The 22358-nt window shown below is 47.9% G+C and overlaps 2 protein-coding genes across 4 annotated transcripts in view; one reads left to right on the top strand and one right to left on the bottom strand.

The window, feature by feature from the left end:
• Positions 1 to 3571: 3571 nt before the first annotated feature.
• On the top strand, positions 3572 to 14783 carry AIP (AHR interacting HSP90 co-chaperone). 2 transcript variants are annotated; one of them, XM_077320846.1, is made up of 6 exons: positions 3572 to 3740; positions 6574 to 6753; positions 8184 to 8372; positions 8801 to 8977; positions 10924 to 11065; positions 11328 to 14783. In XM_077320846.1, exons 1-6 carry the CDS (start codon positions 3642 to 3644, stop codon positions 11528 to 11530), a joined length of 990 nt encoding a protein of 329 aa, XP_077176961.1. In that variant the 5' UTR covers positions 3572 to 3641; the 3' UTR covers positions 11531 to 14783. The 2 variants fall into 2 exon arrangements, with proteins under 2 accessions (XP_077176961.1, XP_077176962.1); XM_077320847.1 differs by having other exon boundaries at positions 3645 to 3775.
• A 1294-nt stretch (positions 14784 to 16077) lies between these two features.
• The window catches only part of LOC143829635 (unconventional myosin-X-like), a 100297-nt gene continuing 94016 nt past the window's right edge, over positions 16078 to 22358 (bottom strand). For both annotated transcript variants that reach the window (XM_077320845.1, XM_077320844.1), the window contains 3 exons: positions 21698 to 22147; positions 20097 to 20288; positions 16078 to 18344 (listed from right to left, as the gene is read on the bottom strand). In XM_077320845.1, the coding sequence (XP_077176960.1) occupies positions 18231 to 18344; positions 20097 to 20288; positions 21698 to 22147 (756 nt within the window). In that variant the 3' untranslated portion in view covers positions 16078 to 18230. The remainder of the gene's footprint in view (positions 18345 to 20096; positions 20289 to 21697; positions 22148 to 22358) is intronic.

Here is a 22358-nt window from a genome sequence, read left to right as displayed (position 1 = left end):
CTGCAAGGCCCTAAGCTAAACCAACCTAACAAACACAACCTAACAAACTAAACTAAACTAAAGAACAAACTAAACTAAAACTAGCCCCCCACCAAAAAAACACCTACACACCTATCAAACAACCAGCTGCCACCCAGGGCACGAAGCCCAAAGGTGGCAACTGAGGAAACCTGTAGAAAAAAACCCAAAACAACCAACCCCCCCCCCAAAAAAACAATCAGAAACAAGGCAAGGCAACTTTAAAATACAAGCCCCAACCCCCACCCCCAAAATACTTTAACAAAAAACAACACAGCAAACAGTTAACACAATGAACAGCAAACACAATTCCCCAACCCCCCCAGGCCCCCACCCACAGAAACCCAAAGGCAAAAAACTTTTGAAAAGAGGAGAGAGAGAGGGGGAGAGAGAGAGAGAGGGGAAAATAGAGAAAAATAGAAAAGCAGAAGAAAAAAACCCCTAAAACAAACTATTGCTGTCTTGTCCAGCGCAGAGTCCACAGCCAGGTCCAGAAGTCCACCCAGGAGAGGAGGCAGGCAGGCAGGGCAGGCAGGCTGCTCAACCAAGCAGAGCTTAGGAGTCAGCCAGCCAGCCAGAGCTCAAAGTGAGCTCCAGCAAGCAGCCCCTTGCTTTAAGTAGCCTCCTCCCGGGCAGGCTACAAAGCAAGGGGATTTAAAAATAAAAAGTCTTCTGTGAGTGGCCAGAATGCCTGAGCTGAAAAGCTACAGGCATTCTGATTGGCCACTCACTCCCCCCCTCCCCCCCGCCGCCATTTTAGGCGGCAAAAAAATACTGTTTGAAAAAAAAAAAAAAAGCCAAACAGCAGAGAGGCTTCAGGCAACGGCTGCCTGAAGCCTCCGACTCATGCCGAATCGATTCGGGCCTGCCGAATCGATTCGGCCCGAATCGCCGAATCTCGGCGATTCGGACCGCTAGGGGGCGCCAGAGGTCCGATTCGGACCGTTTCTGGCTCGGAAACGCCCGAATCGGCCCCGATTCGGCCGATTCGGGCGTTTCCGAATCCGAATCGCCCATCCTTAGTTGATGCTGACTATTTGAATGGTGGCACCTTCAGAAAGCTTTGCTAAGTGAATCTGTCACAGTGGCACATTGCAAGGGCTATCCTGCAGGTGTGAGGGCCCAAAGCAAGGAAGGTGATAACTAGAACTGGCAACCAACAGTTAACCAATGATGTGATTGTGTGCCATATGCATACATTGCCTAGCTCCCAGTAGCAACCAAGCTGCAACATTTTGTACTACCTGTAGTTTCTAATTACAGTAGCCTGGCCTAGTCATTGTGACATGGATCCACATAGCCAGATCAGCCAAGTCAAGCTAGGGAGCCATTTTCTGAACTAAACACAGACAGAATAAACCATTTTTGGAGCTGCATTAACTTGCTTCTCCAGCGACAATACCAGGTCCAATATAAGCCTAGGCTCCTTCAGTCAGTTATTTATATATGGTAGTGTAGACAAGAGATCCTAGGATTGCTGGCAGCCAGGCGAGAGGTGGTTTGCCATTCCCTGGCTCTGCCTTATGACCCTTGTGTTCCTTGGAGGTCTCCCATCCAAATAATAGCACTAGGCTTGATCGTGCTTAGCTTCTGAGATCGGGCTTGCCTGGGCTATCCAGGTCAGAGCAATGGTGTCAGAGGAAGGCAGCTGAACCTCAACAAGCAGTGTCTTCCAGGACTTCAGCCTTCCCAGCCAGAATTGATTACATTTTGTCAGGATTCAGTTTCAACTTGTTAATTTTTAGCCAGCTGAACACAGTTGCCAGGCAGTGTCTCAAAGTCTCTACTACATCACCAGGCAATTTAGAATTTAGAAAAAGAAATATAAAAATGGGTTGGCTTGATCAGTGACAATCAAGTAAAGTTAGACATTCACTACCACCAGGTCTAATTGAGCTTCTCTTCTGCATCTTCCTTAGCATCATTCACACATGACACCAGGTGTAGAAAGCCAGATAAAAGGTTCTTTGTACCTTCATTTATAAAAAAGCATGTTACAGCTGCATGGTTCATTTTTGTTTACAAAACTGGTATTCCAGCTTTCTGCCCTTGCAAGGCAACTCACAGTTTAAAACATATGTAATAAAATCACATTTTAAAATCACCTTCCAAACACACATAATTAAAACGATTTTTAAAGAGTTAAAATGCACATAAAACATGCCAATATTGGTTAGGAATAAGAGATCTTAGAGGGAACACCAAACAAAATAAAATCTTCACCATTAGTGGAGGATGACAATGGAAGGGGTCAAACAAATCTCTCTGGGGAGAGAGTTCCATACTCCGGTGGAATGACTGAGAAGGACCTCTGCTAGGATGCCACTTGAGTAATCTCAGAAGGCAGGAGCACCTGAAGAAGACTATGGTAGTTGGACAGGTTCATAATGGAGTTTTGTCAGATTTGCTGGTCCTCCATATACTGATTTGAGGGTCAAGGCTGGTACACATTGGCTGAATTACATCTGGAGCCCCCCCCCCCCTCAGGACCAGACCTTGGAAGCCTTTGGAAGCCTTTGAAGCTTCTACACAAAGGCAGACCCCAAATAATGCAACCCACTTAATACCTCTTATTAGGACCAGCCAAACATCTAGCAACAGAACAAAACTTGAGTGCAGTGGCATTTTGAAAACGAACAAAGTTTAAAATCTGAGTGGTAAGTTTTGGTGTGCATGCACACCTCATCAGATAGTATGCATCAGACATCTGAAGAAGTGTGTGTGCACACAAATGCTTATATCTAGAATTAAATGTTGTTGGTCTTAAAGGCATCACAGGATGCAAACATAATGGTGTAAACTTTAATGTTTCCCAGAACACTTTGGGCTGAATGTTAGACCGTTTATGCACTGGGAACTTCACTGCCCCAGCTCCCATGCAGGAGCAAAAATTGGGGCAGATGAGGCGCACCAGGCCAAATGTTCCCCCATGTGGGTGCAGGAAGAGGTGGGGCAACCTGCCGTGACTAAAACTCCAGTGCATAAACAGTCTTACACACAAATACACACCTCCAGGGGAAAAAAGGTAAAGCTTCAGGACATGATGTGAAATCCTACTGCAATCTGCTTTCTGCTGCTTGTTAGCGGCAGAGTCACCAGAATGTCTAGGGTTGTCAACTCTGGGTTGGGAAATACCTGGAGACTTTGGGGGTGGGGCTGGGAGTCCACTCTCCAAAGCAGCCGTCTTCTCCTGGGGAACTGATCTCTGTCACCTGCTGGAGAGGATCTATAAAACTGGGGGCTCCCCTGGTGCCACCTGAGGACTACCATCCCTGCCTATATAGCAGACTCCGCCAGAAGGGACCACAGGGAACGGAGCCTCACAAGCAACCGAGGCGCAGATTCTGAGATTTTTATTGCAAGGATGAGGGTGGGGTGACCCAAAAATGTACAAGCCGCAGCCTCAGCATGATCTAAAGTAAGAGAACGGTGGTCTGTGTGCACCGCGGGGCTCTCTCTACGAGCGCCTCTCCCAGGCTTCACGACTCCAACGACGTTGGAGTTCTTTTTCCGAAACAGTCCGACGTTTACCGGACGTGTCCGAGGCCGGATACGGAAATACCCGAGGATGTCCGAAATAAGCCGAAGATTGCGCTAGCACAGATCTCGGTTAAGGAGCCATCATGGAGGACCAGATCGCGAAGCTCCGGGCAGATGGGATCCAAAAGCGGGTTGTGCAGGAAGGCCGAGGAGAGCTTCCCGATTACCAAGACGGTACCAAGGTGACAAAACTGTGCGCGCTTGTCTCAGGGTTAAGGTAACGGAACTGGCCCGCGGAAAAAGCGCATGCGCGGACATTAGCCGATGACACATTGGTTGGCGCAGAAGCCTCCTGCGCTGCGAGGCTGGGGAGGGGAGGGGAGGGGAGGGGAGGGGGGGATGGAGCGGTATGCAAATGAGGTAGAATCCCCTCTAATGATCATCGCGGGCGATCCTCGTTTCCCGCGATTCGGAGATGTGGTTGGTTAATTCCCAAGAGGCTGGGTGGGGAGGGCCTGGGGCTCCTCGAGGGCGGAGTCAGGGGCGCGCTGACTGACAGGGCTTGGAGGCGTGCAGTAGTCAGAGCCGGTTTTATTTGCTTTACTTTTGCGCTGCGTGTGTATTTTCCCGCATGGGCATACCTGCTTATGGATGAAGTGAGTTCTACTCCCTTGGGGCCAGGACAAAGAAGTCCTGCCGCCTGATAGAGTCTTCACGTGTGGAAATGGGAAATCGAAAAACTTCACTGCTTGACCAGATTGAATATTAAATGGACCACGGGCAGCCCTAGTCCCTTCTGGCCTCGGAACCAGTGAGATGATGCAACTATTACCAGCTGAAGTTTGGTTAAGGCTTCTTAGGGCATGAGCCAGGACCTGAGAAAATAAATATGTTTTGGAATGTGCCCCTGTTTAAAGAAACCTTTAACACCCACAAAGTTTTATTCAAGGTGTTAACGGTCCCACTGGGCCCAAAATGTGTTCTGCTTCAGACCAACATGGCAACCCACGAGCCCCTGTCTAAAAGCTGCCTGCAATAGAAAGCGAGTACAGTAAGCGCCTCTCTCCCTGCTCTGTTAGATATTTGTATGCAAGAAGATTGCAGAGGAACATTCTGAACTGGAATCTCCCTTTGGAAATCATGGAGACAATGGGACTGCCTTCACATTCTGCTACCTCATTCTCCTACCCATGTAGAATACATACTACACATGTCAAGCAGGCCTTGCATAGGCCATGTCTATATTTCCAGCCTTCAGTGGAAAAGGCATTAAATGAAAGCATTCGAGGACTCTACCTGTTTCCACTAACTTAGTCAGAAAGGGATGGATACAGTTGTTACTGAGTGGGAGGGAGCAGACAGGAATAGTTTGGTGGGTACTCAGGCAGGTTTAGATGGTCTGTATGTTTTATATGAGCCTCTTGTGGTGTGGGGTGGTAAGGCAGCTGACATGCTATCTGAAGCTCTGACCATGAGGCTGGGAGTTCAATCCCAGCAGCCGGCTCAAGGCTGACTCAGCCTTCCATCCTTCCGAGGTCGGTAAAATGAGTACCCAGCTTGCTGGGGGGTAAACGGTAATAACTGGGGAAGGCACTGGCAAACCACCCCGTATTGAGTCTGCCAAGAAAACGCTAGAGGGCGTCACCCCAAGGGTCAGACATGACTCGGTGTTTGTACAGGGGATACCTTTACCTTTATGTTCTATTTTATTTATATTAATTCAGTTAATTTCTATACTGCCCTCCATGTGACATCTCAGGGTGGTGTACATGGAAACAGTAGAACAAAAATACATTGAAACATTTGCAACAGTATGAATAGAAAGCATAATGAGTGTGAACAGTCAACGTCAACCAAGTTTGGGAACATTGTGCAGCAGCTTTAGGTTAGAGATGTGTGCAATGTCAGAATTGCTTGGCAAGGGGCCAGGTTGAGGTGTATGGGCATTTTTGTGTATGTTTTATGTTCTTCATGTAACACAAGAAAAGTACAGTGGCTACCCCCCAAATGTCAAGAGACACATTCCCCAAGTGTAAGCAATTGGAAGGGATTTGTAGATCATGTAACCCAAATCTGTGGATTAGATAGGATCTCCTCTGGATTAAGTAGTTGCTATTAATAGCATACAAATTAATCCACATAATCCGGCAGTGGAAGCAAGATGCATACAATTCTTTTTCTTTCATAGTGTACTAGTGAGTAGAGACGCCAGTTTTTCTTTTCAAGCTCAGCTGCCTGCAGTTCTGAATCTACATTAACTTTTAAATCGACTAGCATCCTCTCTTTCTTTGCTTCTGATCACCTCAAATATAACTAGTCTCCAGTTTTAATTTCTACCATTTCCTTTCAGTTTATTCTCTGCTGCACAAAGTTTTTGAGAAGCCTGAATGAAACTAGAGACAGAGACCTAATAAAAAGTTATTTTTGTCACTCACAAACAAATCTTTACTTGTTCCAAGAGTATTTATATCTTTTGAGACTTGCTGCACAGGCATTAGTGGATAGATGAGCTGATTTGTTGTTTGTTTTGATTTAAATATGTATATAGTTGCAGCAAGGTTGAGTGAATAAATTACACTTACGAAGGGGAATGGATTTCAATATCTACAGACTGGTGCATTTACTAACTCCACAGTTCATAGTATCAGGGCTTTGTTCATTTGTATACCCTGACTGGGAGAGACAGTGTTATACTACAATGTGTACTCTGCCATGGAACTCCCTTGTTATTCTTGGGCCAGGCTCACTGAACCTAACCTCCTTCACAGTGTTATTATTATGATTATAAAACAGAGGAGAGGATCATGCACACCACCCTGAACTCTTTGGTAGAAGGGTGGGATACAAAGAAATAGACTTGTTAGCTCAGTTGACTACTGTATTGGAAGCTGAGTTAACACCTCTGCTTGTGGGGATGGCAGAAAACTCTACATCCATACTTCTGGGCATTCACCACCATCCTACACAGTCTAGCCACTGATATCTGACTCTGCTGTTCCACTGGGTCTGGAAAAGTAGCAAGCAGGCAGTCTTGGGGTTGCCTCATCCAATAGTTCTGCTTCTTGTTCTCTTCAGGCTACCTTCCATTACCGTACACTGCTGTGTAGCCCAGACCAGCGGGTCTTAGATGAGAGTCGTGCAAGGGGCAAACCCATGGAGCTCATCATTGGCAAGAAGTTCAAGCTGCCTGTCTGGGAAACCATCTTGAGCACCATGCGTGAGGGAGAACTGGCTGAGTTTTTGTGTGATACAAAGGTAATTTCCACAACTATGAAAAACAGGTTGGATGGTCTTGTGTCTTGCTGGATGGTCATTCTGCCTCGAGATTCCCAAGTATCAAAAAATAGCGCCCTGTTTTACAGTATTTCTGTGGGGACTGATACTGTAAAGGGTTTGTACATTATGGTATAATTATATTATGAATTATAGTAATATGTCTTAGCATTCAGCATCTGCTCCCTTCCCACATAAAGTACTGTAAAGCTTGACTGTAACTCCACACAAACACAACATTTGATTTTAGTCACTGAGCAGTCCAAAAATCTTACTTTATAAAAAGAATCAATTTTGTAGCTTGTAGCTTGTAAGTGTGAAAAGTATGTGGCAAAGTATGTGAGAAGATCTCAGGCTTGAAAAAATGAGATGTTTCATTGATTCAAATTAGAAGCTGTTTTATGGGAACATTTATAAAATTCCAGTTTGCTATTTGTTGACCACTATTTGTTAGCTGTGGCAGGGGACAACAGAGTGGAGCATCCCTGCCCCAGTCCTGTTCCTGGCCCAGCAGAGTAGGCTGAGCTCTTTCTGTAGTTGGAGGGGGGGGCAGGGAGCAAGGGGGAGATGGAACATGATGTCACATCCGGTAGGAGTGTCTGGGTGATGTCAGTTCCGGTGACATTTGACTTCTGGGGATGTGGCAGGGAGATGTGACCTCTTGACATCATTTCTGGGGCTTCTCAAAGCCTGAAGAATGCTTCAGGGGGTTTGCAACACTAAAAAGGTTGAGAAAGGCTGGTGTATAGTATGTACTATCCGTTAATGTAAGTATATAATTTCTGCATTGTTTAATGTGTCATGTTAATGCTTATGCTTTGATTCAACTCCTTTCAGATTTCTGCAATCCAGATTATGTTCCAGTGTTTATTAGATGTCTGGTCCTGCTGATCCTATTGACCTATAGTGTGCAATTTGCCTTGAGTCTCTATGAGGAGGGTGGACTGTATGTGGCAGAAATAAAATACTTTCAGCTCCAAAGTAACTTGAGTTCAGCACCAAGAAAATGAAGCCAGTTACCTGTTTACATTATGCAAATTAAAAACACTTTACACTTTTGCTCAATTTGTCCCATTTCTTCAAGTCCTAGGGGCAAGGAAAGCCATCGCAATCCTGCAGTCTCTTTTTTTTCAACCCTTTAAAGAAATCTGCTTAATGATTGGCAGATTCATACACAGAAAGTGGTCCTCTGGATTCTTAAACCACTTGGGGCTTTTGAAGAAAGAACCAATATCTTGAATTGTGTCTGGAAGTGAATTAGCAGCCACTATGTGGAAATAATCAGCCCTCCTTTCCAGCACAATGCACCACGTACAAAGCTGTTATCTTCTTTCCTCAGCAAAGAGGTTCTTCTCCCCCTACATGAAAGGCTCTACCCGTGACCCTCTTCCCTTTTGTTTTATACCTTCCAGCATGTAGTGTTGTACCCAACGGTGTCCAAGAGCTTGAGAAACATTGCAGCAGGGAAAGACCCATTGGAGGGGCAGCGACACTGCTGTGGCATTGCTCAGATGCATGAGCATCACTCGCTTGGTTACCCAGATCTCGATGAGCTCCAGCAGAATCCTCAGCCTCTCATTTTTGCCATTGAGATGCTCAAGGTGAGGGGGAAGGAATAGAGAGGGCCTTTGGGACTGACAGAACCACAATGGGGATGGAACTGGGTTTACTTGAGAATCTCCTGTGGGTGGGTGTAAGAATAGTGCAGAAGGGAGGAGAAGTAGGTGGCCATCAAGTGATTCGCTTGGCCTCTGGGGTTTTGGTTGAGTGTCAGATATGTTTCTGCTAAGGAGCCACGTTGCAAGTGGAGAGGGAGGAGTTATTTTGTGATGATTCAGGGGTGAAGAAGAAGCTTTATGGGTTAATGACAGTCCTCACCCCCAGCGTTTGGATCTCATTTTGAAACAATCCTTTCCATCTCTAAGCTGGAGCCTGAAGAGAACAGGGTCAATGGTGAGGTTGGTTCTTGAGATGTTTGTGACATTTTCTGTCCCTGTAGTTGAACTGTGTGACCATTGTGCCTTTGCAGGTGGAGGGCCCAGGCTCATATCGCCAGGATCCTTGGGCTATGTCAGATGAGGAGAAGATGAAGGCTGTGCCCCTGATCCACCAGGAAGGCAATGAGCTCTACAAGCAAGGCAAGGTGCAGGAGGCTGCTGCCAAGTACTATGATGCCATTGCGTGCCTCAAAAACCTGCAGATGAAGGTGACTGAAGGCATGTTGTGCAGTGCACCTGTCCCAAGGAATAACATTTGTGGCCTGCTGTACCCTTTGTTCAGATGCTCATGGGGCCGAACATAAATTTATTGTGGGGGCTGTCAACTCTAGGTAAAGTAGGGGTCTCTTCTTGCTTGCATTGGCTATAGTTGTGGGTTGGCAACTTGCCTTATTAACCAGGAGTGGTTAACACAGTGAGTCATACAGGGAACAATTCCTGCTAGAGTTCTCCCATCTCTCAGCTAGCACTAGGCCAATGGCAGAGGTCCCCAGAGGGCCTCCCTTTGCCTCAGCTTTCAGACCCCATATGCAAGCTGCAGGAAGTAGCCTGCCAGGCCAGATGTGCCAGTCTTCCTTAGCATCACTCGAGCACTCTTGGTTTGCTTTAATTCAGAGATCTTGTTTCTCTTTAGGCCATCAGATGCAGACAGGGACAGGACTCCTGCACAACTTTTGGCAGAGACAGTATTTTCTTCCCTCTTGCAGCACTGTGAAGGGGAGGGCCTATCAAAACATCCGGTATTACTGCTAAACAGATAGTAGCTCAGTGGCCTCGTGTGTCTAGTTGCAGGAAGTCCTCCCCAGCCTGGCATTTTTTTCCTTGCTCAGCATTCCCAAGTACTTTGAGGGCCAGACTGGACACGATGGCCATATTCTGGTGTTGCCAACTAAGTCTGGTGATGAATCCTTATAAAGTGGAAGGGCACAGAAATTTCAAGTTCAGCACAGACAGATGTGCAAAGGGAACTGAACCCTTGACCCACTTGCACTTTCTCTTCCAGAAGCTGCTTTTTAATCCCCCCCCCCATTTTTCCTTCTCTCTGCTAGGCAACAGTATCTCCATGGTGGTAGTATCTACAGTAACAGTCACATATACCATGTGCTACCACTAAAAAGGAAATTTCTGTATTGCAGGCAGTTACATCTCTACCAAACCAAGTCTACTTATCCTTGGGCAGGGGTGCTTCAAAGTCTCTTTACAGCTGGCCAGTTGCTTCCTGTAGCTGCCTTATTTAGAAAAGAGAGAAACAACTCCCCTGATGCTCTTGGGTCTTCTAGTATGGTCCTGAACTGGGGCTCTGGGGCTTCCTCCATTCACTTCCTCTCAGGATGTTTAGCTCCAGCTTCTTCCTTCTATCCAGCCTTAGCATCCTTTGGTTTGGCTTCTGCTTTGAACAGGTCATATGTCCTTGGTCTCACTTTCAGATTGGCCCATAGCCTGCTGGCCTCTATGGGTAGTATTGGTTATGACCAAGTTGCAGCCATGCCATCTTGGGGGTTGGGTAATACACTAGGCTTGCAGCAGCCACAGAAGCTGACCATGCGAGTCTGTGTGCATGCAAGAGAGAAAACAAACAAAACCAGCTGAGACTTTTTTAGTTTTTGCAAAGTAAAATAAGTAATGTATTAAGGAACGACATTTCTAGATAGTGCAGGAGAGAGAGAGAGAGAGAGTTGTCATCTATTCTGACTGGCTAGGATGGAGCCATGTGTGTGTGCGCAAGAGAGGGCTGTAAAAGGAACAGGAAGGAAGGGAGTTCACATCAAAGGGGAAGCACTAAAAGTCAGAGACAAGGAGGATGTTGTCTCTAGCCTATCTATCCCTAAAACACTCTCATAGCCCCCTCTGAAGGCTGAGACTAAGAGACGTCACAGGAACTTCTCTTCCAGCAAAGTGAACGGCTGGGCTCATGATGCCCATGGGCTCCAAGGCTGGATGGTACCCATACAAGAGAAGAGCAAGTAACAAAGGTGAGCAGAGGTGTGGAGAAGGCTTTGTTTCTCCTTCCCAGGCCACACAGCCATTCATTTATAGGGAGTCAACGGTTACTATCATGCCAGGCTATGCCTGGAGCCAAGCTGCATGTGTTCTCATGCACAGGGAACACCTTGCAAAGAGCCAGTGGTGCCTCATGCTGCTTCTGCCCTCCTAGGAGCAGCCAGGATCCCCAGACTGGATCCAGTTGGACCAGCAGATCACCCCTTTACTGCTCAATTACTGCCAATGTAAGCTGCTGAGTGAGGAATATTACGAGGTGCTGGATCACTGCTCTTCCATTCTCAACAAATACGAAGGTAAGACATCTGACCGACTACAGAATGGAATGAGCTGCAGACAAAATGGAAAGAGGCCACAATGCTGGGGTAATATATGAGATGTCTGGGAGGCTGACAGGACTGTCTGTAGGCCAGAAGAGCCTTTTTGTATGATGCTGGCTGTAGAGCCTCAAGTACAGAGCGGGTGGTGGTGGAAGAAGCCTCTAGGAAGTCCTGGGTTAATAGGCCAGGCTGTGAGGTGTACGTTCCTATGATTCACTACGGATTGCCATCTCCACAGATAATGTCAAGGCCTACTTCAAGAGAGCCAAGGCACATGCTGCCGTTTGGAATGCGGCTGAAGCTCAGGCTGACTTTGCCAAAGTGTTGCAGCTGGATCCGTCGCTGGGGCCTGTGGTTGCACGGGAGCTGCGCAGCCTGGAAAGCCGCTTACGCCAGAAGGATGATGAGGACAAGGTCCGATTCAAAGGCATCTTCTCCTAGTGGCCACGCTGCAGCCTTCTGTCCCTAGCAGGGACAGCTCAGGCTTTGCCATCAGTACCCAAGTGCAAGACAGCATCAATGGACTGTGTGCTTCTTTGGCAGGGTCAGCAGGTACTTGCTGTCTGTAGAGATGCTGGAGGAGCTGGCCTTTCTTGTCAACAAGTTTCTTGTCATCTTTGTGCAAATAGTCCTGTTTGCTGCTGCCAAAGTAAGCAGGGGTACAGGCGGGGGAAGTCGTTCTGATTACCCAAGTCAAAGGAGGTGGACAAAGCTCACTGAGAATGCGTCTGCCGGATTTGAGGTATGCCTCTGTATTACTCCCGGAAGAGATTATTTACCCTGTTGCGCCACACTTGGTGCCTTTTCCCCCTGTTAGCCATGAAGAGGGAAGTTTCATTTCCCTGGCTGGTGCAATAGATAAGGGCCAGAAGAAACTCACTATGGATTTCCTTTCTATGCTAGGGCTTCCCATTCTGCTGTTTGGAAGCATGAGAGTGCTGGCTATTCTCCATCTCTGCAGTCATGTTTTCTTTGGCCACACGACTGCATGTCTAAGCTGAGATGCCAGCAGGAGGCATAGGAAGTAACCATTGAGGATGTGAGGTGTGCCAAAGTGATGAGTACTCCTTGTAGTACTTTCCCCCCTCTCCAAGCCATGTGGGTGACAAGTAGGAGTTTTTCAGTGGTTTGCCCACTGCCGTCAATACATGCATGTGCCCAAAAGACATGTGTGTGCCAGATTTCAGTTTGTGTGCTGGCCTCTAGGTTATGTTGCCCATTTCCCGCTCATTGCTGTCTAGGAGCATGCCTTGGAATCCAGATAATTACTCATTTGCAGAGGAAGCTTAGACAGTATCTTTCTGCTGGATTGGGAGGCCGAGCAAAATGGCAGGCACTGTGGTCAAGCTGAGTCCAGCAGGTCTTGTTTGAGAAAAAGCACCCATCAGAATTGTCACTTCTTAGCCCCAGGCATGGATGGCTTCAAGGGGCCACCCTTGCCACTCATGATTGAAGAATTCTGCATTTCCAGTAGGCCTGGTTGATGACTTTGGCCAGCAGAAGGGGACATTGATGGGTGATTCCTTGTATGGCATTGGTCAGGCCTAATGCCAGCCCCTCATTACCAGGGGCAGTGAAAACTGTCCCTGTCCCCTCTTGTTTTATCTGGCTGCCATTGCAGATCCAGGGCTGGAAGGAGCTTCAGTAGTTGAGGGACAAGTTTCTTCATTGAGCCTCTCACTTGTGGTTTGGGCCTTTGGTGTTCAAAGGAGAGAAGAGTATTGTGTTTTCTGGCAATTGCAGTGCCTCCAGCAGCAAATGGGGCAAAGTGATCAGGAACACCAAGAGACCTCAGGCTCTTATTCCCTTGTCTGAATTTAGGCCTTAGGAGCACACAGCCAAGGAAGGCTCCCATCAGGATCCAAAGCATGCGTGGCAAGTGATGTGTTCCATAGTACCATCCTGCTCTCCCTCCAAGGTTAGTGGGGCTAAGAGCGCAAGTGGATCACCCTCTTCCATGCTTCCTCTGAAATCTCAGCCACATGGAACAGCTCAGATATTTTCACACTATAGTGGTCTCTGCGCCAGTGCCTCATCCAAGGCAGGACCAGAAGGACAGTGCTCAGAAGAGGCACCCTCTCCTCTGTCATTATCAGTTGCTAGGGAGGTTTCAGTGCTAGAATCATTTTCTCCCCAGCAAAATGTGATGGGTCTTTCACATACATGCAGTGTTTTCTCTTATGGAAACGGGGCCTAAGTGATAAGGTGAGCATGCAAAGATGCATTCCACAGTAGGGATGGCCCCGGCCCCAATCCACTAAGGACTGCTTTCATGCCAGAGCGGGCTTCTGGGTGTGGATCACCCTTCTGCATATGGCCCTGTGCCCACATATGGTTGGGACTGGGGACTGCATGCTCAGCTTGTCACATGTTGTGGGGAGGGGATAATTTCAGGCTCAACCTGCATTGCTTAACAGGCGATGAGGGTGTCAGAAGCAACTGTAGGGATCAAGATGGTGCTTGGGACCTCTTTGCCTGTAGCAATGGCCGTCTCAGGGGCAATTGTTTCAGATGTGCTGTTTCTCCTGCCACACACATACATGCACACACACAGGCCTTTCCTTTGCATAGTTCATAGCCTTTCCCCTCCCCCGCCCTGGAAATTAATTTTTCAAGTGGCATTTCCCATCCCCCCATCTCTTCAGCAGGTAACCCCTAGCAACTCTTTCTGCCCAGGCTTGATGTCGGCTTTCTGCCTTGGTGTCCCTGATCTCTGTTGCCCCAAAGGAGAAGGCCAGAGCTGCTGCCTCCAAATGGTTGAGCAGAGACACCCTTTCCCTGCCCTGCCTGGCCGCTTCAGCCTCGGGCAGTCGGAGGGAGGGAGGCAGGGGGGTTGTTGAGGTAAAAAGGGTGAGAGTGGACAGTCGGGGCAAATCTGCCTCAGGGACGGAAGTGCTAAACTAAGTTCCAGAGGTGTCTGTCACTGTGACCAGGAGGGAACAAGGGGAAAAACTGCCTCTGCCCTCTTCCCCCACAGCCCTGCTCCCCACCCTTCCATCCAGCTCCAGAGTCATCCTTGACTAGCAGCACTGGGACATTAAGGAGCTTAGTCCACCCCCCCCCCCCATGGTTTGATTGCACAAACGGCTGTTCTCACCTTGTGTGACCAAAGCAAACTCACTCTTTAAAAGTGGCGCAATCTAGCTGGTGTTGATCACTTCGACTTAAAAGGGAGAGAGTTCAGCAGAAGACACCCGTAAGCGTGCTTAGCTCTGTCACTGAAGAGTGCTTAACATGCGTCAAAACGTTTTTAGTAAAGCTGTGCCACGTGCAACAGCCCCCTCAGAGCAGCAATATGGGACCTTCTCCCTGGCTGCTTGCTCACACATTGTACGTTCTTGCCTCTGCCTCCTGATCCACTGGCTGCAGGATGAAGCGGCTGTTGTCCCCATGTGCTACACGACTGTTGGCAACAGACTAAAGCCCACTGGACAGTGTCACAGCTTATCCTAAGCAGCCCTCATGTTAAGAGCCCCCAGTGCTGTTTGCTGTGAGCTTTTATAAGTAGTGTGCTTCAGTAGCTTCTCAAGCAGGGCTGTGGTGATATGAGGTTCATAAATCTAGCAGTGCTTTTCTCTGGGCTGTCAAATACAATGTGCATGTATGTAACTCCCCCCCCCCCCCAAAAAAAGCGTGTTAACTTTTCCAAAGTGGATGTATTATTTTTTCCTCTCAAATATATCTTCAAATGCAAGTATGCATGGTTTGTTTTAAAAGCACATCTCCATCTCTGTATCTGTAAAGTAGATTATTCAGTTTGAGGTTTTGTTGAGCAGCCCCTCTTGGCTGCCACATGACCGCGTTTCAGCCAAACAAGGATCCCGACAGTCCAAACAGCTATTTGGGAGTTTGTGGGGCCAGTGTCAAGTTACATAGTTTATCTGATAGATGGCTGAGGTTGTCCGCAGCAGGGGTAGTCAACTTGTAGTCCTCCAGATGTTCATGGACTACAATTCCCATGAGCCCCTGCCAGCAAATGCTGGCAGGGGCTCATAGGAATTGTAGTCCATGAACATCTGGAGGACCACAGGTTGACTACCCCTGGTCCACAGTATCCATCACCTGCCTGCCTGGGCACTCTAGTGCCTTATCTAAAAGGCAGCCTTTCGCAGTCTGGCCATGCTCTTCTGTAGGCAACATGAGGGGGGGAGAGAGCACACATAGAAGAACCCGTGAATCCAAAAAGCAGACATAAGCCAGAGAGGCAGGTTTTGAGTCTATAGAACCAATTGGGCTGGGCAGAGAACCGAACAGAGCACAGAACAGCAGAAGTCACCATCTGCTTTTGTGCTTCAGCTGCTTCCATTCATTTCAGTGGGTCTTCTGCAGCATAGTTTAACTATGTATAAGAAGTATATATACAAATCAAAGAATGAAAACATGCAATTTGGTGGGGGGGGGAGGAGAATCACTGAAATATTTTTGCACACAGCCTGTATTCTATTCAAACTCTGAACCAGGGTTGCTGCAATCAGAAATAAAGCTTATACCTATTATAAAGGAAGATACCATGCACACGAAAGCTTATGCCCATAATAAATCTTTGTTGGTCTTAAAGGTGCCCCTGGATTCAAACATTGTTCTGTTGCTTCAGGCCAACACACCTGAATCTAGCCCCTTCTCACTGCAGGAATCTATGTATGCAAATCAAAACCCTCCCATCTAGAGTCCTCTTAAAAAAGAGTAATGGGAGATATCACAGGCTCCAAACTCAAACACCGAAGTTTGTTAACCTCAGCATGTTTTGGAGGTCAGTCATTCATAGTGTCAGCACACATCGGAAGCCGCTTGATGGCATGTAATGCACGCTTCCCATCTCGTCCGCGTCCCTCCCCCCATTCCTATTTAAGCACTGAGTCCAAATCTGCAAGCTACCTCTACTGGCTGATAATGTCACAGGGCCAGATGCACGGCTGCTGTTATGCAGGAGAAACTCAGCGCAGCACCAACCTAGTTGATGCACGAAGACCTGACACCGAGGAAAGTAATTACGCAATCCAATAATTTATTAAACCTTCATCTTGTAAAGCCAGTTACAAATTAAACAACAACAAAAGAGCAGAAAGACCTCTGCAATAGTATGAGTGGAAGTTACATTCCCAATTGGGTTTCAGCTGCCCGCAGCGACCCATGAGGCCAGGACACAGCAGTAGTGCAGGGCCACAGATGGGAGTGGGTGGGGTGGACCAGGAAGGCTCTTGTCCGTGTCTCAGATCACGGAGGCTGAATTAGGTCTCCATTCCACTTCCCTAACCTGGTAAAAAGGGGGGTCCTAATGTGACTCAGACCAAGGTCTTAAGGCAATATTTCCCTGTCACAACTCTATAAAAGTGAGATGAGATGCTTATGTCCAGCCTGGCTTATGTAACGACACAACATGCACAGGATAGATGGGGGTAGGTCTGCACTTGCCACAATGAGGAAGAATCATCATCTTTCCTGTGGCATTGAGGTGGTGTGTGAACTTCAGTCATGAATGTGATAGAAAATGTGTCCAGACCACTTCCTCAAGGGACAGTCCTATTTTATTTGCATTCATGGGGGGAGCGGGAGGGGAGGGGAGATCCCTGATTGGAAAAATTCTTTGTCGAGGACCATTTCCTGTGACAAAAAGGCTCTTTGGGTTCTGTTGGAGGAGGAGGGATGGTGCATTAAAAATCCAAGGTGGCCTGATGGAGGGTTTGGAGATGGCAGATGGGTTTTTCTACCTAGAGCTCTAGAAAGGATTTGCTTCACAAGTTTGCCTAAAGGAGGAAATGGTGGTGTCCTGTGGCAGGAGGGCTGTGTGGAGGCCACTGTCACATCTCACGGATGCAGAACTTGGCAGTCGGCACAATAGTCAGAATCCTGAGCATCAGTGTTTTCAGTGATTTCTGGAATGCTTGAGAACATGTGGGCAATGCCCAGATGACATCTCAGGAGCAAGGGATCAGCAGAGCAGGATTTCCAGTGGTTTGGAGCCAGGACTTTCACACTCTGCCTAGCCCCGCTGCCTTTTCCTATGACCAACAAGAGTGCCCAGTCAAGCATGCAAAATAAGTGGACTTATTTTACATGTGTTGGGTTTCAGAATTTTTTCCCGCTCTTGCGAAAGAATCTTGTTTCGTTTGCTACAGAGATTTTGTTTTAAGGAGCTTAAGTGATCGACCGATTCAAAAGCAAACTGAAGGGGTCTAAAGACACTCACTACCATATTAGTCTGTTCATCCAGCCTCTATTCTAACCCAGCTTGGACGTGACAGCAGCAGCACAGAAAACAATCTATGCCAAAGAACAAGGAAAGCAGCACATGCCCAGGGCCACAGGTGGAAGAGGCAGCACAGAAGTCATCACATCCCCTCTCTGCAGCTGGATCAGATCAGTGGACTTTAAGCAGCACCTCTGCCAGGACCTGGGATGAACAGATCCAGGGAAGCCCAAGTCATTCCACACACAGCCCTGGGGACAGCTGGCCTTTTCCTTGACATTCTCTCTTTATGTCTATGTGTGGCTCCCCCCTAACAGCAAACAAAACCCAGACACTTGGAAAACCTTGTGATTTGGTTCCACCTGAACCTCCCAGGGATGGCAATTCTGTCAACATAAAGGCCCCCCAGATAGATCCCAATAGAAGTTCATTCAGTAGTAGCAGCTGATCCCTGAGGGGACACCACCAAAACCAAGGCAACTCAGTCTTTGCCCCCCTGCAAAGCTTGGCTGAAAAATTAAGTGGAGTCCATCAGCTCATGTGTGATGTAGAAATCTTGCTTGTTGCATGGCAGCAGCACCTTAGCGACTTTCCGCGTGGAATACTTTCCCTGCTGCTTTTATTGCACAAAACAGTCTCTAGATCTTTCTGAGAAAGGCAGCAGTGTTTGCTCCCGGGGTTCTCTGTGCCCCTGCAACAGTCTTCCTCACAGGAGAGGGTCCAAAGGAAGTCCAGCCGCAAACAGCCAGGGGTTGCTAACGACAGTATTCTTGGTGATGCGGTTGGCTGAGGAGCACACCCTGCCCCTGGGCAAGCTCTGGGCCAGTCCCATTCTGCCTTTGTCAGGCAACAGGTTGGAAGGGTTGGGGGTTGTTTTTTTTAAAGGGAGCTTTGCTGCTACAAATGCAGCGGGGACTCGGTGGGGGTCTTTCCCGGAGGTTCTGTTCAGCCTCATCACCTCGTCCAGATACTTGTGCGGCTGTCCAGGCTGGCGGCTGACTTGATACTGCAGCATTTCTTCACAATCATGTTGATGTAGGCTTTCATGATTTTAATGATCTCCCCAACCTAATAAAACAAGAGGAACAGACAGTCATCCACGTTGGTGCCTGTTCTGAAATCACCCCAAATTAATGATTTAAAAATTTTTGGACGGCAGATAATAGTGGATGAATGGACAGAATGGCTTGTTTCTCATACCAGGGAGGCTGCAATAACTACAAGTAAGTAGTAGTAATATTGGATATTTGCACAAATGTGCTTAGAAGTGACAACGGGTGAATCATAGACATCATTTAATAAAAACTGCATTAATTCAGTTTCTCTGTTTCAATACCGTCAGCCATGGCTTCATGAGGTGATTTCTTTTAGCCACCTTTTTGTTTGGAAAACAGGACTATCGGTGAGTTGTGTCATGCAGTAGGATAGCTGTTTTTTTGGTACTCCACTTTTTAATACCCAAAGAAGTCTCAAAAGTGGATTACAATAACTTTTCCTCCCCCTGTGGGGTAGGTGGGCTGAGAGAGCTCTAAGAGAACTGTGACTAGCTCAAGGTCACCCACCTGGCTGCAAGTGGAGCAGTGATGAGCCAAACCGATACTCCAGAGGCTGCTGCTCTTAACCCCTACACCATGCTGGATAAAGATCATAGGGGCTTTGAATCTTAAACACAGCTGTATATAAGAAGCTGCAAGTTGTAGCCAGCAGAACTGCCAGAGGAAGAAGGGTGGACCTGGGGTTGCCAGCTGCCCCTGGCCACCAGCAAGAGTGGGATGGGAGCTGCCAGATCCAGGTTGGGAATCTCCTGGTCATTGGGAGGTGGAGTGCTTTAGTGGGCACCTCAGCGGGATAGAATGCTTTAAAGTCCACCCAATGAAGCAGCCTTTTTCTCCAGGGGAACTGACCGCTGTAGGCTGGAGGTGAATACCCAGGGGATTCCCAGGCCTCACCTGGAGGCTGGCATCCCTCGCTGGGCGAGAGCACTTTAACAGCACAGGAACACACAATAGGGGCATCTTCCTTCTGCCTACTAAGGAATCATTTGTAATTTGAATGTTGTGTTTCTTCTCTTTCACAGCTTAACAAAGGACACAGGTTGTGTCTGGATTTCCAGCCAGTGTCAGCTGCAAGGCAATTACCCCTGAGTTATGGGTTCTCCTCAGTCCCTCTATGTATGGTGCCCAATTAGGATGTGGAGGAGGGGCTCCAGCTTCCCCCTTACATCATTTCCCTCAACTCGAAAATGTCCCATGGCAGTGCTATCTGGCCTGCTGGGTTTTCCCCAGTAGCACCTCCAGGACTGTCTCAGTGTGGGAAAATGGCTTGGAGGGAAGGATGAAGCCCTGGGTATAGTTTAACTGGGTATTCCATGCACAGGAATAATGGAGACCTCATGTATAATTGCATTACATGTATAATTGCATTACATCTGATTAGAGGGGCACACCATCCAGGCCCAACCGGTGAGCTTCATAATGTGTGAAGAACAAGTCTTGCACATGGCTTTGCATCCAGGTAGGATCCACTGAAGCTAAGCAGGATCTGGGTCACTGCCTGGACAGGAAGCCTCCTGTGATGCCTTAAAGAAAGAACTGTCCATGTTCATCATCTCCCCTGATGGTTGCTCTAAGAAAATGGCTAGGAGGAGGCCCAAATGGGAAACAGTCACGAGGCACAATCTGTCTGCAGGGGAATGACCAGGTAATAATCTTAACACTTAATACTGCATGGCCAAGCAGGAGGGGAAAAGTCTTGCACCATGCATTTGCCAGGCATAACACAGCCCTTTCTGTAACCTCTAGAGAGTGGCATGAGACCTACCTGAGGGGTTTCAAAGAACATCTCCCTCTCATCCACAGTCAACTTGAAGGTGTTGGGCTGGGGAGCCCCAAAGAAGATAATATGTTCATATTGGAAGGTTTCCAGAGGCTTTGCGTCTCCCCGTTTGTACACAGACACATTCTCTGTACTGACACTGAGCCAGAGATCATTTGGGAAGCCACCTTCCTTACACTACAAGAAAAAAAGTCAGAAGAGTTAGCAAAAGGAGAAAGGGCAACTGGGAAGTACTGGGCTGGAGGCAAACACTGTAAGTGAGTAGGTGGGATATGTATAAGCAGCTCAACCCCCCCCCCCTTTTCGATCCAGTGGAATAAAGCAGGATATATTTCCAAGCCTGAGACTCCTGCAAATACCTTTGTAAAAGAACTTGAGGCTTGAGCATTTCTTAGGGGGACAGTTGATGAATCAAAAGTTTCTTCCCACCCAATAAGCTTCTTCCTACCTAACTTGTGTTCGTCCCAGCTCCCCCGCACTTTCTCCAGCCAAAAAACTCACTCAATGAGCGAGATCAATGGGGAGGGGAAGAGCCTGAATATCAGACTTGTGGGTTGTGGGGAAGAAGCATCTCTTTGAAATGTAAGGATATGTCTTGTGCCACATAAAGGGCAAGTCTATAGTACAGAAAAAGATGAGCGTTTTTTTAAATACCCTGCTTTTTCACTACCCGAAGGCTTACAAACACCTTTCCCTTCCTCTCCCCACAACAGACACCCTATGAAGTAGTTGGGGCTGAGAGAGCTCTAACAGAATTGCTCTGTGAGAACAGTTCTAAGAGAACTGTAACTAGCCAAAGGTCACCCAGTTAGTTGCATGTGGAGGAGTAGGGAATCAGACCTGGTTCTCCAGATTAGAGTCCTCCACTCTTGAACCACTACACCACACTAGCTCCTTCATACTCCTACCCTGAATGCAAACTCTTGAACCCATGCTCAGCATTCCAGCTGCATTTGGCTAGGGAAGCCATATTCAGCATCCATTAGAAGGAGCACAGATGCTCCCTGCCATCTCAAAAGAGATGTTGCCACCCAATCTGGATAGGCCAGGCACGCCCAACCCTGTCAGATCTTGGAAGTTAAGCAGGGTTGGCCCTGGCTAGCCATTGAGAGGGTGACCTCCGAGGCATACCAGGGCCATGACGTAGGGCAGGCAACAGCAAAGCATCACCCACAAACGTCCCTTAACAATCCTGGGATCTCCTGGCTATGTTACACACCTCTCGTATGACAGAGATGCTGCCTCATCCACACTAGAGCCACCATAAGTGGATCCTGGAGAATCTGCACTGAGAACTAATACCACACAGTGGCCCAGAGAATGAGCCAGGAGTCCCTTGGGGGAAAGAAATTTACAGGGTGGCCTTGGGGAAAGTCGTCAGCTCCAGACCCTCCAGACCATAATAATAACAATAGCAGTCTACTGAGCTAACATACGTAAAGTGTTTCAGACCCTTGGGAAAAGAACTTGCCCAATCCAGGATAAGTCAGTTGTGCTTGGATTCCACTGACGTCAATGGGAAAGTCAGCCCACGTGAACGCCCTGTTAACTGATTTGCCTTCCCCCAGGTCCAGTCCCTCCCTCACCTCAACATCGAAGAGGGTAGAGCCATAGCCTGGCCATTCCTTCATGATGGCCATGTAAGCCACCATGGCCTGCTGCTGAGGCAGCCCCTGCAGTTTGCTCCACTTCTCCGCTATGCTGGCTCGAGCCGCCGAGAGCTCCTCTTTCACCCACATCTCCATCATCTGCTCCTCTTCCACCTTCTGCTTCTTCACTGAGCCTGCCTTGAAGCTGCGCTTGAGAGTGCCCTCCAGGAAACTGGTCCGCCTTCTCTCCAGAGCGTGGCTGCTGGGGCCACTGCTCTTCATGGACTGTAGGATTTTGGACTTCAGCCTATTTACGGGGTAGACGGGGTCAAGGGACCAGGAGATTTTGGAGCAGTCCCCATGTAGATATTGTAGCCTCAGGGCGGCCAGGTGCTGCAGTGTCTCCTCCAAGCCAGGGAAATGGCCATCAATGAGACTTTCATGAGCCTGTAAATGTCGGTAGCAACAATTATTTGTAGTTTCATAATGTTTCTGTACAGAGCATGCTTGTTGCCAAGGCTGGTTTAGTGATGGTGGCACTTGTCTAACCATAATGTTTTCTCCATACCAGACTGAAAGCGTGGATCATAACAGGGCCTTGTGGCCAGATGAGATAGACACTGTGAACGTATGATAGCTATGAGACAAAATCTACAAA

This window comes from Paroedura picta, chromosome 2 (assembly GCF_049243985.1).
Source record: "Paroedura picta isolate Pp20150507F chromosome 2, Ppicta_v3.0, whole genome shotgun sequence".
Taxonomy (NCBI): Eukaryota; Metazoa; Chordata; class Lepidosauria; order Squamata; family Gekkonidae; genus Paroedura; species Paroedura picta.
This window is presented reverse-complemented; position numbering and strand designations above follow the sequence as displayed.

Excerpts from the sequence above, each read along its gene's own strand:
- AIP (XM_077320846.1), top strand. The coding sequence starts at position 3,642 with ATGGAGGACCAGATCGCGAAGCTCCGGGCAGATGGGATCCAAAAGCGG. Across the intron at positions 3,741-6,573 it reads ATTACCAAGACGGTACCAAG|GCTACCTTCCATTACCGTAC; the intron begins GTGACAAAACTG and ends TGTTCTCTTCAG. Across the intron at positions 8,373-8,800 it reads TTGCCATTGAGATGCTCAAG|GTGGAGGGCCCAGGCTCATA; the intron begins GTGAGGGGGAAG and ends GTGCCTTTGCAG.